Source organism: Sminthopsis crassicaudata, chromosome 2 (assembly GCF_048593235.1).
Source record: "Sminthopsis crassicaudata isolate SCR6 chromosome 2, ASM4859323v1, whole genome shotgun sequence".
Lineage (NCBI taxonomy): Eukaryota > Metazoa > Chordata > Mammalia > Dasyuromorphia > Dasyuridae > Sminthopsis > Sminthopsis crassicaudata.
In genome coordinates this window covers 228138163-228153085 of record NC_133618.1, presented here as the reverse complement: position 1 = coordinate 228153085, position 14923 = coordinate 228138163, and the positions used below count along the sequence as shown (strand labels likewise).

Sequence of the window (14923 nt, the reverse complement as noted above, 5' to 3'; positions counted from 1 at the left end):
GACTTTGATTGGCTCATGGGACCAAACCTTCGTCTTCCGATTGGTCGTCTGCGTCCAGCTTTGGACTGGAACATGGCAGCAGACTGCCCAAAGTTGCTTGTAGAAAGCACAGGGCCCGTCTGGGAAAGGAGAGACTCGTTGCTTTAATCCTCAGCTGGCCGGTGCTCCGGATGCTTGCGCTGGTCTTTGTCTGGCTACTGCCGGAAAGCTACCTCAGGGATTCGATCAGCAGCACCGGCCCAGGGGACAAGGGGCGGCAGGACGCGATGACGCAACTGTGACGTACACGTTGCGACGTAGCGTGAAGCGAGACGTTCTCGTCTCTCCTTCACTTTCGTACTCGAGCGCTGCTTGAGAGCTCCTTCAGGTGTACTGCCTTCTGAGGACATGGCGGCGCCCCGGACTTGCGGGGACGCTGCCTGCTGCTCTCACCAGAGCGCTGTGCCCAGCGTGCAGCAGACTCTGGAAGAGATGGACTTCGAGAGAGGTGGGCGGGGCATGAGCGAGGGCCTCGGCCCCTCGAGTAGGCCGTGGGAGGCCACGGGGCTCTCAGGCAGGCCCCGGATGTTTTGAAAGGAGGGACTGCTCCAGTCCATCGTCCCTCTGCCGTTCTGTCTGTAGGGCCAGCCCTAGATCTGGAGTCCTGCCAACACTAGAAACGGAGCCAGGGATTTTATATTTTCTGTACCGGCAGAGGGGGAAGCATAGAAATCCGAGGCGGAGGCAACCTTAGGCCTTGCCCACGGTGCCCTTCTCCCCTAGTGGGGACCCCTGAGTAGTGTTTGGCCCATGGACAGCCCTCTGCTATGTATGTTGGATTACATTCAGGCCATTCAACTCACCAGACACTTAATAAGCACCGACCTAATGTGCCAGCAGCCGTGTGGAGGGCTGCGTCCCGCTCTGGGCATGCAAATACACGAACACATTTTCCTGCTCTCTGGGAACTGAGACGGGGAGAGGGACCGGAGGAGCCAGAAAGATCAAAAAGTTCCGCAGACTGAGGTGCAGGGGCCTTCAGGCAGATGAGGAGGTTGGCCTACTAGACCAACTTGGGGTTTCTTCCAGCTCTGTATCTTTGATAAGAGGACTTAATTCAGGCCATCGGTAGCAAAAGGCTCACCAGCTTATTCGTTTTCGATGTGTATGTAGACATAGGTTCTCCAAGTCTCTCTGTGGGCGTAGAAAGGCTTAGATACACATGCACACACATATACATGTTTGTCTATACATACGTGTATGTGCGTATGTACATGTGTTTATGCAGTCTCTTTACTAACTCCCTACGTGGGCCCTGAGGGAAAGAGAGCCTCGTGTGGCGGAGAGAAGGCTGACCTGACAGCCAAGGAGATTCAAGTCATTTTCCGGACTTCAGTTTTCTCCTTTGTAAAATGAGATGGCTAGCTGGGGGTAGCAGGGGAAAGGCACTACAAGTTTCAGTCATTTCTAGTTTTAACTTGCCATGATACCTCTGCATGCTGTGTAACCATGCCCTGAACTTGCCTTCAGTCTCATCTGAAGGGATGGTAAAAGTATTGTCATTCAGTTCTGGTTGACTCTTCTAGATCCCTTGGACTGTAGACTGCCCATGGGGTATTCTCCGCAAAGACACTGAAGTAGTTTGCCATTTTCTTTTTCAGTAGGCCACCTTTTGTCAGAACTCTCCACTATGACCTTTTGTTTGGATAACTGCACTATGTAGCCCAGTTTCATTGAGCTATGCAGGCTCGGTGGTAGAAGTATACCTGGATTTTTTCCCATACTAAACTATAAATTTCAAAAGGGCCTTGTCATATCTAAACTCTAATATCTAAACCTAATAAAACTTATGTTTCATTGATTTGTATGAAATTTGATTATCTAGATATTAAAGAGTGTAATTAAATCATGAAGCAAAATATTGGAGCTACTTCTCTCAGGTCTTGCCTCCTTACTTCCAGCCTCCTCCCCACTCCAAGATATAATAAACAAAATCGAGTTTTTATACTTATAATTTTAATCTGAAACTTGAAAGTTGAGAGGTAACTGGCTTTGCAGAATAGCAAGAATAAAATCCATTTGCCTCATGCTCTGAAACTCTTCACAGGGATCTGGTCAGCAGCACTGGATGGAGACCTAGGACGGGTGAAACATTTTATTCAGAAGGAAACAGACCCTAGTCAACCTGATCCTTCTGGATATACTGCCCTGGTAAGTTTGAGATCTTAAGAGTTTGAGAAGAAATAATCCTTTTGGATTCTAGATCTTTGATCTGGATAAAGCCAGAGAAAAGGCTTGAATTGAGGGAAGAAAAGCAAACCTAGAAAAGGGACTTTAAATCAGAATAAAAGGATTTACTGGATAGAAGAGAATTGTTAAAAAGTAATTCGAGGCCTAGACACCCTAACTTGGGTGTAGATAAGATAAGAATTCACTATTTGACAAAAACTGCTGGGAAAACTAGAAATTAGTATGGCAGAAATTAGATATGGACCCACACTTAACACCATATACTAAGATAAGATCAAAATGGGTCCATGATTTAGGCATAAAGAATGAGATCATAAATAAATTAGAGGAACAGAAAATAGTTTACCTCCCAGACTTGTGGAGGAGGAAGGAATTTGTGACCAAAGAAGAACTTGAGATCATTATTGATCACAAAATAGAAAATTTTGATTACATCAAATTAAAAAACCTTTGCACAAACAAAACTAATACAAACAAGATTAGAAAGGAAGCAACAAACTGGGAAAACATTTTTACAGTTAAAGGTTCTGATAAAGGTCTCATTTCCAAAATATACAGAGAATTGACTTTAATTTATAAGAAATCAAACCATTCTCCAGTTGATAAATGATCAAAGAATATGAACAATTTTCAGATGATGAAACTGAAACTATTTCCACTCATATGAAAGTGTTCCAAATCACTATTGATCAGAGAAATGCAAATTAAGACAACTCTGAGATACCACTACACACCTGTCAGATTGGCTAAAATGACAGGAACAAATAATGATGAATGTTGGAGGGGATGTAGAAAAACTGGGACACTGATGCATTATTGGTGGAGTTGTGAAAGAATCCAACCATTCTGGAGTGCAATCTGGAATTATGCCCAAAAAGTTATCAAATTGTGCATACCCTTTGATCCAGCAGTGCTACTACTGGGCTTATATCCCAAAGAAATATCAACAACAATACTGTATGAGGATGTATTCTGATGGAAGTGGATATCTTTGACATAGAGAAGATCTAATTCAGTTCCAATTGATCAATGATGGACAGAATCAGCCACACCCAGAAAAGGAACACTGGGAAATGAGTGTAAACTTTGCACTTTTGTTTTTCTTCCCAGATTATTTTTACCTTCTAAATCTAATTCTCTATGCAATAAGAGAACTGTTCAGTTCAGCACACATATATTGTATCTAGGATATACTATGACATAATTAGCATGTACAAGACTGTTTGCCATCTAGGGGAGGAGATGGAGGGAGGGAAGGAAAAAGTCGGAACAGAAATGAGTGTAAGGGATAATGTAAAAAATTACTCAGGCATATGTTCTATCAGTAAAAAGTTATGATAAAAACAAAAAGACAAAAGTAATTCAAGGAGGCAGAGTCAAAATAGTAGAGTAAGAGGAAGCAATAACCTCCTCTATAAAACATCAATTCATGTTCTGATTAAGAAAACCAAGAAAATGTTATGGTCAATTATTTTTTCCATCTCAGGACAGTTTTTTTTTTTTTTTTTTTTTGAGGCTGGGGTTAAGTGACTTGCCCAGGGTCACACAGCTAGGAAGTGTTAAGTGTCTGAGACCAGATTTGAACTTGGGTCCTTCTGAATTCAAGGCTGGTGCTCTATCCACTGCGCCACCTAGCTGCCCCATCAGGACAGTTTTGGAGAAGTCTTCATACGCTGGAGTTGGCAGCTGGCCACAAGCTTGGTGGCGCAGAGTGCATTCTGGTCTGCAGAACACAGTGGAGTAAGACATAGTAACAGGACAAAAAAAGATCCTAGGAGATCTCAGAACTATTACTAGATGCAGAAATGGGTATCATTTGGCAGCCGTGTCACCATTTTCTGAATTTCAAATTCAGGATAGGGGAGATCTATCAAGAGCATGGAATTTGTTCCATAGTACATAGCTCTGATCCCAAGAACATAGAAGAAACTCAATTTAGCCTCTAGTCCAACATCTAAGCCTGTCCTAGAATAACTAGTTCAGGACTCCCAGAAGTAAAAGGAACTGGAAAGTTAGTTGCTCCATATCTGCAGAATGTCCCAGTGGGCTAATATTGACTGAGTCTGATAGTATGCTGAAACTCTTAACCATACACAAGTCAACAGACTTAAATGTGGATCAGGAAATTGAAGAGTTCAGACCAGTGAACAAATCTCTCCCCAAATTATATTACTTTGAGAGCACTGAAAACTTGTAGGTCCCCAGACAGAGCTGTGAAAGCAACAAAAGCATTTAAAAGGATAGAAATATAAGCCAGACATCGCCAGTAGTGTGGTGCCTAGCACTAAAATAAAACCTGAAATCAAAAAGTAGATTGGAAAAATGAATAAATAAAAAAAGAACTCCCTATCATAAAGAATGGCAGTTGTAACAGGAATTTCAAGATACAAACACACAAGAGAATCACTTGAAAACTTTCAGCAAAACTTCAAAGAAAAGTGCTTCTTGAACACAAGTCTAACAAGAATTCCTAGAATTAAAGTTTTTTTTTTTTTTTTTAATTAAAGATCTAAAAATGATTTTTAAAAGCTAAATGAGAACTATGGAAGAAAGATATCAAAAGAGACACAAAAGCTTGGGGAAAAAAGTTAAAAAACAAAACAAAAAAAAACCTTACCAAATAAATTAACTAGAAATTAACTCCTTAAAAATTAAAATTGGCAAATTGGAAGCTAATGACTCCATGCAATATTAAGATATAAAACAGTCTAAAAGATATAAAAAGTCTAAAAAATTAGAAGAAAATGTGTTTACAAGAAATGAGCAGAAAGATTTCTGAAAAACCTGAAAAAATTTACATGAATTGATCCTGAATGAAATGAGCAGAGTGAAGAGAACATTGTACACAGTAATAGCAACATTGTGTGATGTTCAATTTTGATAGACTTTGCACTTCTCAGTAACACAATGATCTAAACAATTCCAAAAGACTCATGATAAAAAATGCTATTTAAATCCAGGGAAAGAACTATGGAGTCTGGATACAGATGGAAGCATGTTATTTTTGCTTTTCTGTTTTTTCTTCTTTGTGCTTTTCCCTTTTGTTCTTGAGTCTTCTTTCACAACATGACATAATGTGGAAAGATACTTAATATGATTATAATGTATAATGTATTTAATCTATATCAAATTGCTTTTTGCTTTTCATCTTGGAGAGAGGGAGGAAGAAACAGTGGAAATCAAAATCTTGAAATGTTGAAAACTGTATTTACATCTAATTAGGAAAAATAATTATTAAGTTGTGGGGGGGTGGTAGGGAGGAGGAAGAGGAGAAATCATTAGACTCCTTGAAAGCCAGGAATAAAAAAAAAAAGAATCTAAACTTCATACTTTAAGAAATCATGAAATCAAAATATTCAAATATCTTAGAACCAGAGGGCAAAATAGAAATTGAAAAGAACCCATTGATCACCTGAAAGAAACTCCCAAATAAAAATTATAGTAAAAATCCATAGCTCCTAAGTTAAGAAAATATTGCAAGTAGTCAGAAAGAAAGAAGGCAAATACTAAGAAGCCAGTTAGGATCACACAAAATATAGCAGCCAACACATTAAAGGAACAGAGAGCTTGGAATTTGAAATTCTAGAAGGTTAAGGATCTAGTCTTACAACCAAGAATAACTTACTTAGCAAAACTGGTTATCTTATGGGAGGAGAGGGGAATTAAACCTTTAACAATATAGAGGACTTTAAGGCATTTTTTGAGGAAAAAAATTAGTGCTGAGTAAAAAATCTAACTTACAAATATAGGAATCAAGAGAAGCATACCCCAAAAAGATCAGAGGAGGAAAAGGATTCATGTACAGAAATATTATAGCAGCCCTGTTTTTGATAGTAAAGAATCGTTAATTGATAACCGTCAGTTGAAGAATGCCAAGCAAATATGAAAATGTGATGGAATACTCGTGCTGTAGGAAATAATGGTGGGCATAATTTCAGAAAAAGCTGGAAAGACTTGTGTGACCTGATGCAAAGAAAAGTGAGCAAAATCAGGGAAACATAATGCAATTACAACATCATAAAGATGGTCATCTCTGAAAGACTTTGTAACTGATCAACACAATGATCACCTATTGTAGTTCCAGAGAATTTGTGATGAAGGATATTTTTTCTTTCATTTCTTATTTCATTTCTGGACATGCGTAATTCAAGAATTTGTTTTGCATAATTATACACATTTGTAATGAATTTTGTTTTTGTTTTCATTTGGTGGGGGGAGGGGAGAATAAAAAGAAAATTCAAATATTTGGCATTTTACTTGTTTCTATCTTTCTTCTCTTCTTTCAGAGCTGACTCTTAGGTATAGGGGTAATTCCCAGTTCTGATTTCTATTTACTTGATTCTTTACAGCACTATGCCAGTCGAAATGGGCACTATGCTGTGTGCCAGTTTCTCCTAGAGAGTGGAGCCAAGTGTGATGCTCAAACACATGGGGGTGCAACAGCGTTGCACCGAGCCAGCTATTGTGGTCATACTGAAGTGGTTCGACTACTATTATCCCATGGAGCTAATCCAGGTGTGGCAGATGATGATGGAATGACCAGCCTACACAAGGTATATATCAATTTTCAAACGTCCTTGCTAATTAGAAGTGAGAAGGAAGGATCTGACTTAGTTAAATCAGGTAGAAATGATAATCAGTAAGTAGGAATTGTCTATTTTTTTTTTTAATAGTTTTCTTTTTGGGGTAATGACAAGGTAATGGGGGAAAATGGCTTTAGAATCCAAGATAAATAAAAATCTATTATTAGAATTTGCCTTTTATCCCTGGTTCTTTGATGGGAGAATTAAACCAGAATGAGAATCAAACTGGAAGTCCCTTTATTTCCAGGACATTAGAATAGTGACTCTTTTTTTAGGAGAGAAGGTGGTTCTATTGGGGTTTCAGGGCATAATGAAGAAACCTCAGAGAAGAAATGTCAGAGTTGACATAGTATGTCTTAGGAGAACTTTTCCCCTCCTTGATTGTTGTTTTCCTTCCTAGGCTGCTGAGAGAGGTCACTTGGATCTGTGTTGCCTTCTGCTGCAGCATAGCCCAGCTTTGAAAGCTGTTCGGGACCGAAAGGCTCGGCTAGCCTGTGATTTACTGCCCTGCAACAGTGATCTTCGAGACTTGCTTGCTAGCTGAATAACCAGATTTCTGTCTCGGCAAGGATTCTGAAATCTGGATCCCCAAGCATCTTCTTCTATTCCTGCATTCTACAGAATGGGAAACTGAAACTCAGGGCTTGTGAGACTGAGCAAAAGAGATAGGACCGTCTTGAGGGAGGTCACTGCCCAGGCCAGGAAGGGAACTTGGTGCAGGCGATCCAGCCTGACAAGGTGATCATATTCTAAATTAGCACATTAGTATATTCTAACTTAGTGGAGATGCCTATCTATATATTATTTCCCTAGTTCAGTCAGTACCAATGACCAGATAATTCTTAAGGGGAAACAGTTTTTCCCAAACCCCAGAACAATCCTTTTTCTTGGAGTAAAATATTCAATACCCAGATATCCCATTGAGTTAATCTCATTGTTATGGTGCAAGTAGAGTCAGACTTATTTTTCTTTTAGTATTTTGCTGACAGTCATAAACAACTCTTCAGTGACCTTAAAACTTGGAGGCAAGAAATCATCTAGAATCTGTCAAAACTATATCAGAAAGGAAAATGTTCTCTAGATTAAAGAAAATCCCAAGACATGGGCTGCTTGGACGTTCCCATAAAGCATTAAAGCACTTACAAGGAAAATAGCTCTGATAGTGTCACTCATTTTGGACTACCTCAGTTGAGAATTCAAGAAGTAGGTTGGTGTAGTAGAGTGCTGGATTTGGACTTAGAATCTGGATTTAAATCCCAGTCCCATTACTTACTACTTTTGTCATCTGTAAATGAGCTAGACAACATAATGTCAAAAATCTCTTCCAGCTCTAAATGCAGCTTTTAAATCCTTATTCAGTGAATGTAGCCCTTTCAAACTTGATCCAAGGCCAGGAGAATAATTTGTGCCACTACTGAATCTTTAGAAACTCTGGTTCTTTTCCCTGCTGCTTTGCAGTTCTCTTGATCTGATTACGGAATCATCTTTCATTAGCATCTATTTTTCTATTCAAGGTCAAGATTTTAACCAGCTAGATAAAGAATCAGACTACCCTTATGGGAAATAGGCACAGCCTGTCAGGGGATCAGGGAAGAAAAGCATGGAATTGGATTTTATGTTTGGGAAGAGGAAACAGGACTGGGTTTACTTGGCTTTGCTCGACTTGGAAAAGGACTCTACAAGCTACAGCTTCACTTCAATTAGGAGAAGTTTCCTGGTTTTAAACAGAGGCAATATAAAGACTTACTTTGCATTGGTTGTGGAGCTCTGATTCTTGTTACCTATTCCTAAGAATATAGGCTTTAACATTTTTAATAAAGAAAAAAAAGTGCTCACAACCTACTGATTTAGAGATTGACAAGGTACTGTGTCTAGAGTTCATGTGTGGAATTACCTTTTTTAGAGTGATTACTGTTGGTGACAGGTTAAGCTTGGTTTGTATGCACTTAGCTTAGAAATTAAAAACTATGGGAGAAAAAATGTGGGAAGGTATCAGGCAGTGGGGAATAGAGAAGCTTGGTCAATCATCAGTTGAAATTAGCCTTTCCTCTTAAGATGACACTTCCCGGTTTACCTTTGCTAAACACCCTTTTATATCTTTAGAAGCCTGCCCTTTTCTTGACAAATACAATACCCTATCTAGGTATTTATGCTACTACAGAGTAACATTGGAACCATTAGCTTAGACCTCCTGACCTGTTTAACTTTAGGCTTGCTGGGTAATTATACTTAGTCATACACTTGGGCTAGATTCCCCTGGGTCATCTCTGTTACTATTGCTGTGCCAGTATATAAAGAGGTCAAATAGAAGGGGGGGGGGGTAGATGGAGATATGACTGACTCAGCTGATAACACCACTGTATTTTGCCCTCAGCTGGGTCCAGTTTCAAGGCTGGTATTTTGGTTAGTTGCAGAAGCTCTGAACTATCTGACCCTGTAGGCCTTGGCTTCATCCCTGGGTCCTTCCTGTGCCCTCTATCTTTGTGGCAGCAGTACTGATATAAAAAGCAAAGTGCTAGTCAGCTAGCCATAATGAGGGAATCAAGAGCAGGGGGGGACCATGGATTTCATCAGCATTCAGCAATTGGTAAGCTGGGGGCTGTGGATAAATGGGAAGCTGGTTTTTTTACATCTTAGTGATAGTTTCAGGTAGGGAATCACAGAATTTACTGTTAGTACTTTTGTCTCAGAATAGTTTTTTGAACTAGTTTACATAACAATTGAATGAGGCCGGTAAGTAGATTAAGTATTTCAAGATACTAAAGCCAAGTAAGCTGGTACTTACTTTGTACTTTCTCATTTGTCCTGATCTTATATTCCAAAGCCCTCGGAGATGTCCCTGTGTATTACCCTACAGTTAGCCCTCTTGACAGCCTGAAAGTAGCTGTATTTAATTCCAGAGAAGCCTAGTTGTTGGTTAGGGGAATGAGGACTTTAGGAACCATAAATTGTCTGTTCCCTTTCCCAAACTAGGTCCCAAACTAGTGTCTGGAAAATAGAATGTGGCATTTGTGGGGATAAAGTTGCTGAGTATCATGGACAGATCCTTTGGAAATTTTGGGGAGTTTTGCCTTGGACCATTAGGATTGGGAGAACTGTGGATGACTTGGGTCTTCTGACAAACATGTGGTAAACCAAAGTGATGTCTTGTGTAGAGCTAGATTCCTGATTATTGCGGTAGGAATGGTAAATTGCTCTACTCTATATTGCAGGAAAAGGTGTTCTGGAATAGGAAGGGACCTTAGTGGGTCATCTAATTGACATAATTTTGTAGATGAACAAATCAAGCTCCTGGGAAATGAAATGAGTTATCCACTACTATATGTATAATTGTAGTTACGAGTCTGCTTTCCATCCAATGCCCATCCTGCTCTTAAGCCTATTGTGCACTGAGAACAAGGCAAAGATCCTGTCCTCACTTCTGGGCCACAGTGGACTTTCCTGGGAGCAGAGTGAAGTGAGCCTGGATAGTTACTCCTTGGCTGAGACAAATGAGATGGTGTATAGCAAATGTGACTGGAAGGTCAATGTAATTTCTACAGAAATTAGATCTGTATATTTATGAAGCAGGGCTACTTAATTTGAAGTTTATGAACATGTTTTGCAGTTTCCTTTGCAATTCTCTGCATTTTACCTTAAGTGTTTTTTAAAACATTCTGGTTTTATTGTAAGTTTTATCAGACTGCTAGAGCAAGGTTAAAAACCCTTGGTCTAAAAGTGCTCTATTTTGCCCTTTCTCTGAGTCTCATCTTCATATCCCTTCTTTCTCACCATTTCCAGCCCCTCAGCAAGGAGTAAACAGGAATGACTTTTGTCTCCTGGAATAGTCTAGGAATCTGGACTTCTGCCTCTGGGTCAGTCTGGCCCTGATAGCAACAGGAGATTGGTTGGTGATGGGCTGTCATCTGTTCAGCATATTAGAAGTTTTTTCCTTCCCTTATGTGACCCTACCCAACTGCAGGGACAAATGTGGTATAAATAGCTAGGATTATGACCCCCTGCAAGGACAGGTGCAAGTGCATATGGCAGTTAGCCACTCCCCAAATCCTTAGGAAGCACTGCAATTGGTAAGAACTTGTCCCTCAGCTGAGCTTAGCTACAAATCCAAGGGCTCCCTTGTCCACCAGGTTCAAGCAGTTACTGAGCAATTGTTTTCAGAGGGCTTTTAGACATTTCCCAACAACCTCTTCTTCACAGATAAGTGATGAGAGAACTGAGGGCAAAATTCTGGGAATTGGACATGGAATCCTTGAATCTGGAAGCTGGAGAGGTGACCCTGGACTGGGTCCGCAAGAGACTGTGGCCCTGGAGAAGCAAAAGTTAGCTGAAGAAAAAAGGAAGAAAGTGAGTATATTGTGTGTGTGTGAGGGAGAGATGTCTGGAGAGCTGCTAAGGTAATGTTGGGGAAAAAAAAAATATATATATATATATATGTGTGTGTGTGTGTGTGTGTGTGTGTGTATCATGGAACTTCAGGAAATCCATACCTGTAACCTTGAGCTTTCCAGGTGAAAGGATAATGAAAAAGTTATGCCAGATGATCTGGATTAGTTTTGATAGCTGTCAATATTCCATTGCTAAGTAGTTTCTACCATCCTCATTCTATATGTGTGACCTGTTTCTTCTATTTCAGCTCCAGACTTTTAACAATTCCAGGCTCAGGCTTGAGAGCCTAGCAGACTTGGAGAACTTGGTGCGGCAGAGGAAAGAAAAACGCCTGAAACGGAAGGTCCCCCCCAGGGCACCTGATCCCCCACTTCAGGTGAGTGGAGACCAATGGTGGTGAAAACACCTAATGGAGGCCCAAGAGCATTTCAGCCTGGGCTACAATACTAAAAGGTGTTAGCCTGTTTGGAATGATCCATGATTTTATCCTCCTTCTACCCCAGCTGCAGCCCTCATCCCAGCTGCAGCCTGTGGATCTGGAGACATTTCTGAAGGCAGCTGTTGAAAACCAAGAGCTCTTGATTGATAAGTACCTAGCAGATGGTGGTGACCCAGACGCCCATGACATGGTAGGACAGAGAGAAATTGAGAAGAGTTTTTGACATTTCAAACCTAGTTAAAGGAATAATTCCTTTATTCTCATCCTCTTGGAAGGGTAGCCATCCACTACCGCATCTCTTTCTTTTCTCTATACTCAGTTCCATCGAACAGCCTTACACTGGGCTAGTCTGAAGGGTCATAGCCAGATTGTAGACAAGCTGTTGGAGGCAGGTGCCACAGTTGATGCTCGAGACATGGTAAGTTGGGAGGAAGAAGAGACAGGGCTGGAAGATTGGGATCCCCCCCCCCCCCTGAATTGGGAAACTTATCCTAAAGATGTACCTTCTGAAGCCCTTCTCCAAACCCAGGACTCTCTTTTACAGTTGGATCGGACACCTTTGTTCTGGGCCTGCCGTGGAGGGCGTTTAGACATCCTTAAACAGCTGCTCAACCAAGGAGCTAATGTCAATGCCCGGGACAAGGTAAAGGTTCTGGCAGGGAGTATGGATTACTCAGGCATATCATCAGTGCTGGAGAGCTAATGGTGCAAGTCCTTCAATGAGGTGGTTTCATTGTGTGTGGGAAGAAATTTCTCTCATTTGGTTGAGTATGTGTTTGGGTAGTTTGGGTGAAGTAAATTGTTTGGAATTAACAAATTCCTAATCTGGGACTTCTTGCATCTGTCTAGATTTGGAGTACACCCTTGCATGTGGCTGTGCGAACAGGACACTGTGACTGCCTTGAACATCTTATTGCTTGTGGAGCCCAAATTGATACACAGGATAAGGTAAGAAAGTGGTCATAGTAATGGAAAGTGATCTGAGGGCATCTTAATTGGATGAAAATTTACCTGAGAAGCTCATTGGCAGCACCTGTTTTCATGGAGTTGTGGAAGAATCAGGAGCTATTCCTTCTTACCATTTCTACTGGCTCATAAGCAACACATGGGAGATAAAAGTAAAAAGGGTATGGAATAAAGGGAGGACCTTACTCTTTAATGTGTCGTTCCTATAGGAGGGAGATACAGCTTTACATGAGGCAGTACGGCATGGCCGCTACAAGGCCATGAAGATGTTGCTACTATATGGGGCCAAGCTGGGTGTTCGTAATGCTGTGAGTATGACAGGGTTGGCAAAGGAGTTTTTCACTCCGACGTAGGAGGTTGCTTTGGGGGTGGATGGAAATGAAATGTATTAGTGACTATTCTTTGCTCTCAGGAGGCAATGACACCAGTACAGCTAGCCCGAGATTGGCAGAGAAGCATCCAGGAAACACTACGGGCCTATGTTGGGCATCCCCGAACTCGTTGCTGATGATGATGACAGACTTTGAAGAGGCTACTACCATTCCATCCCCTTCCCTTCTGGTCTACTAGTAGTAGACTAGTGTAGACGGGTGGTCAGGCCACAAGTTGGATTTTCCCCCTATTCTATTATTCCCTTATCCCCTTCTATTTATCTGTTCTACCATGTTTGGCAAGGTTGACTCTCTGGCCTTTTTGTCTTTTCCCCCTTCAATTCCTAGTATTCTGTATAGCAGAGGATACTGGTCCAGATTATTTTCCTTGTCCTTCAACTTTTCACCTCTCCTGGTAGCTACCTCAGTGATGAGGAGGTCAGAATTCAGATGGAAATTAAGTATACTTATAACTCTTAAGGGGGGTGTCCTATTTAGGGGTGTCCTATTTGGTTTGAGTTGGTCAGAGACAAACTGTTCAGGTCAGTAAAGAGATTATAAATTTGTAAAGAATGTAGGCGTGAAATGAAAGAAGATTTAAGATACAAAGATGAAGTTAGGGCTAGTGAAGATTGAGGAGATGAGAACTCTGGCAGCATATCAACCATGGTGCCCACAAAAGCTATTCAGAAGCATCAGAACCAGAGTTGTGCTCTTTTAAACCTGTGGTTGACCTAAACTGTGTTACATCTTATCTAGGGACTCATTTCCATCAGCAGCAACCCTGATGGGATATGATGTAGCTTTAGAAAGTTTCAGTCTTAAGGACTCTTATTGAGTTGGTTGTTGTGACTTTTGCAGTGTTAGCTGTACATACAGTAAACCAAACCCTAAGTCCATAACCAACCTGGTTGCTAAAGGGTCCTGTAAGACTGACAGTTTAGGGTTAGACCACCCTGGTCCCCAGTCATTTCTCTTTGCTGCAGGGTTTTGGTCAGAATTTCTATGATTTAAAATTTTGTTTTCACCGAGGCCTAGGTATCAGTGTGACAGTCTTTTGATCTGCAGTTATTTGTGGCCTCCCTCCCCCCGAAATACTTGGAGGGGTGGCCCAAACTTGCAAGGATTGAGGCTTCCCTGACATGGCAGTCAGTCCTGGGGTAGATTGCCATGGTGTTGAGGTGCCACCTCTCTCTCCTACTTATCAGAGAAGGAACTATGCCTGCTGTCCTACATACAGCAAGGCTTGGATTCTCATACTCCCTTGTGCTGAGGCACAGGAGAAAAGGATGGCTGCAGAGAAGACAGTGGAACTGAGTATGATGAATACGTTCTGGATATTTTCTCCATATATTTTTGTACACTGAATGATTAACTGAGATCCTCTTCTTTTTATATTACCTTTCTTAGTGGATACTGATAGGTGGAATCCTAAGGCAAGTTTCTATTGTCCTTACCACTAAGTTTTCTGCTTTCTATTTATTGTATTGCTGATCCAGTACTGCTGGTCAGGCTGAGATCTTCGAATTACCAGAGACCTCTTCTTCAAAAACCTTGCTTTAGCTGACTGACAGAAGATAAAGGGAGAAGGAGGAAACCCAAAGAAGGGCAGGACCTCTCTCCCTTAAGCTGTTAAGTGCTATGCAAGTTCTCTGGGCCAGGCCTAGGTTGAAGGCCTGGATTACGTATTCTTAACATGACAAATGCCACTGTGGCTGCTAATGTTCATAGGCTTCCACTCCCCTTGAGCTTAAAGGGTTGAGTGACCTCCATGTGATGAGAGCAACAGACAAAACCCACCTCTGTGGGCTGAGGCCCTAAACCTTCCACACACCGGCATCCTGGCCTTGCCTTCTAGGCTATGTAGTCTACAAGGCTAGAGGACATAAGTTCTGTCACATGATTATGGCAGTGATTAAAGTGAGAAAATGGAAAAAAATGCAATAAGA

The 14923-nt window shown here is 41.2% G+C and overlaps 2 protein-coding genes across 2 annotated transcripts; both read left to right on the top strand.

The window, feature by feature from the left end:
• The first annotated feature begins 49 nt into the window (after positions 1–49).
• ANKRD39 (ankyrin repeat domain 39) lies at positions 50–8650 on the top strand. The gene is made up of 4 exons (XM_074288430.1): positions 50–487; positions 2087–2190; positions 6579–6782; positions 7213–8650. The coding sequence occupies exons 1-4, from the start codon at positions 388–390 to the stop codon at positions 7354–7356; spliced, it is 552 nt and encodes a 183-aa protein (XP_074144531.1). The 5' UTR covers positions 50–387; the 3' UTR covers positions 7357–8650.
• Positions 8651–9260: 610 nt separating this feature from the next.
• Positions 9261–14913, top strand: ANKRD23 (ankyrin repeat domain 23). Its single transcript, XM_074288429.1, has 9 exons — positions 9261–9399; positions 11010–11156; positions 11446–11574; positions 11702–11827; positions 11957–12055; positions 12182–12280; positions 12487–12585; positions 12813–12911; positions 13016–14913. Exons 1-9 carry the CDS (start codon positions 9373–9375, stop codon positions 13109–13111), a joined length of 921 nt encoding a protein of 306 aa, XP_074144530.1. The 5' UTR covers positions 9261–9372; the 3' UTR covers positions 13112–14913.
• Positions 14914–14923: the final 10 nt, after the last annotated feature.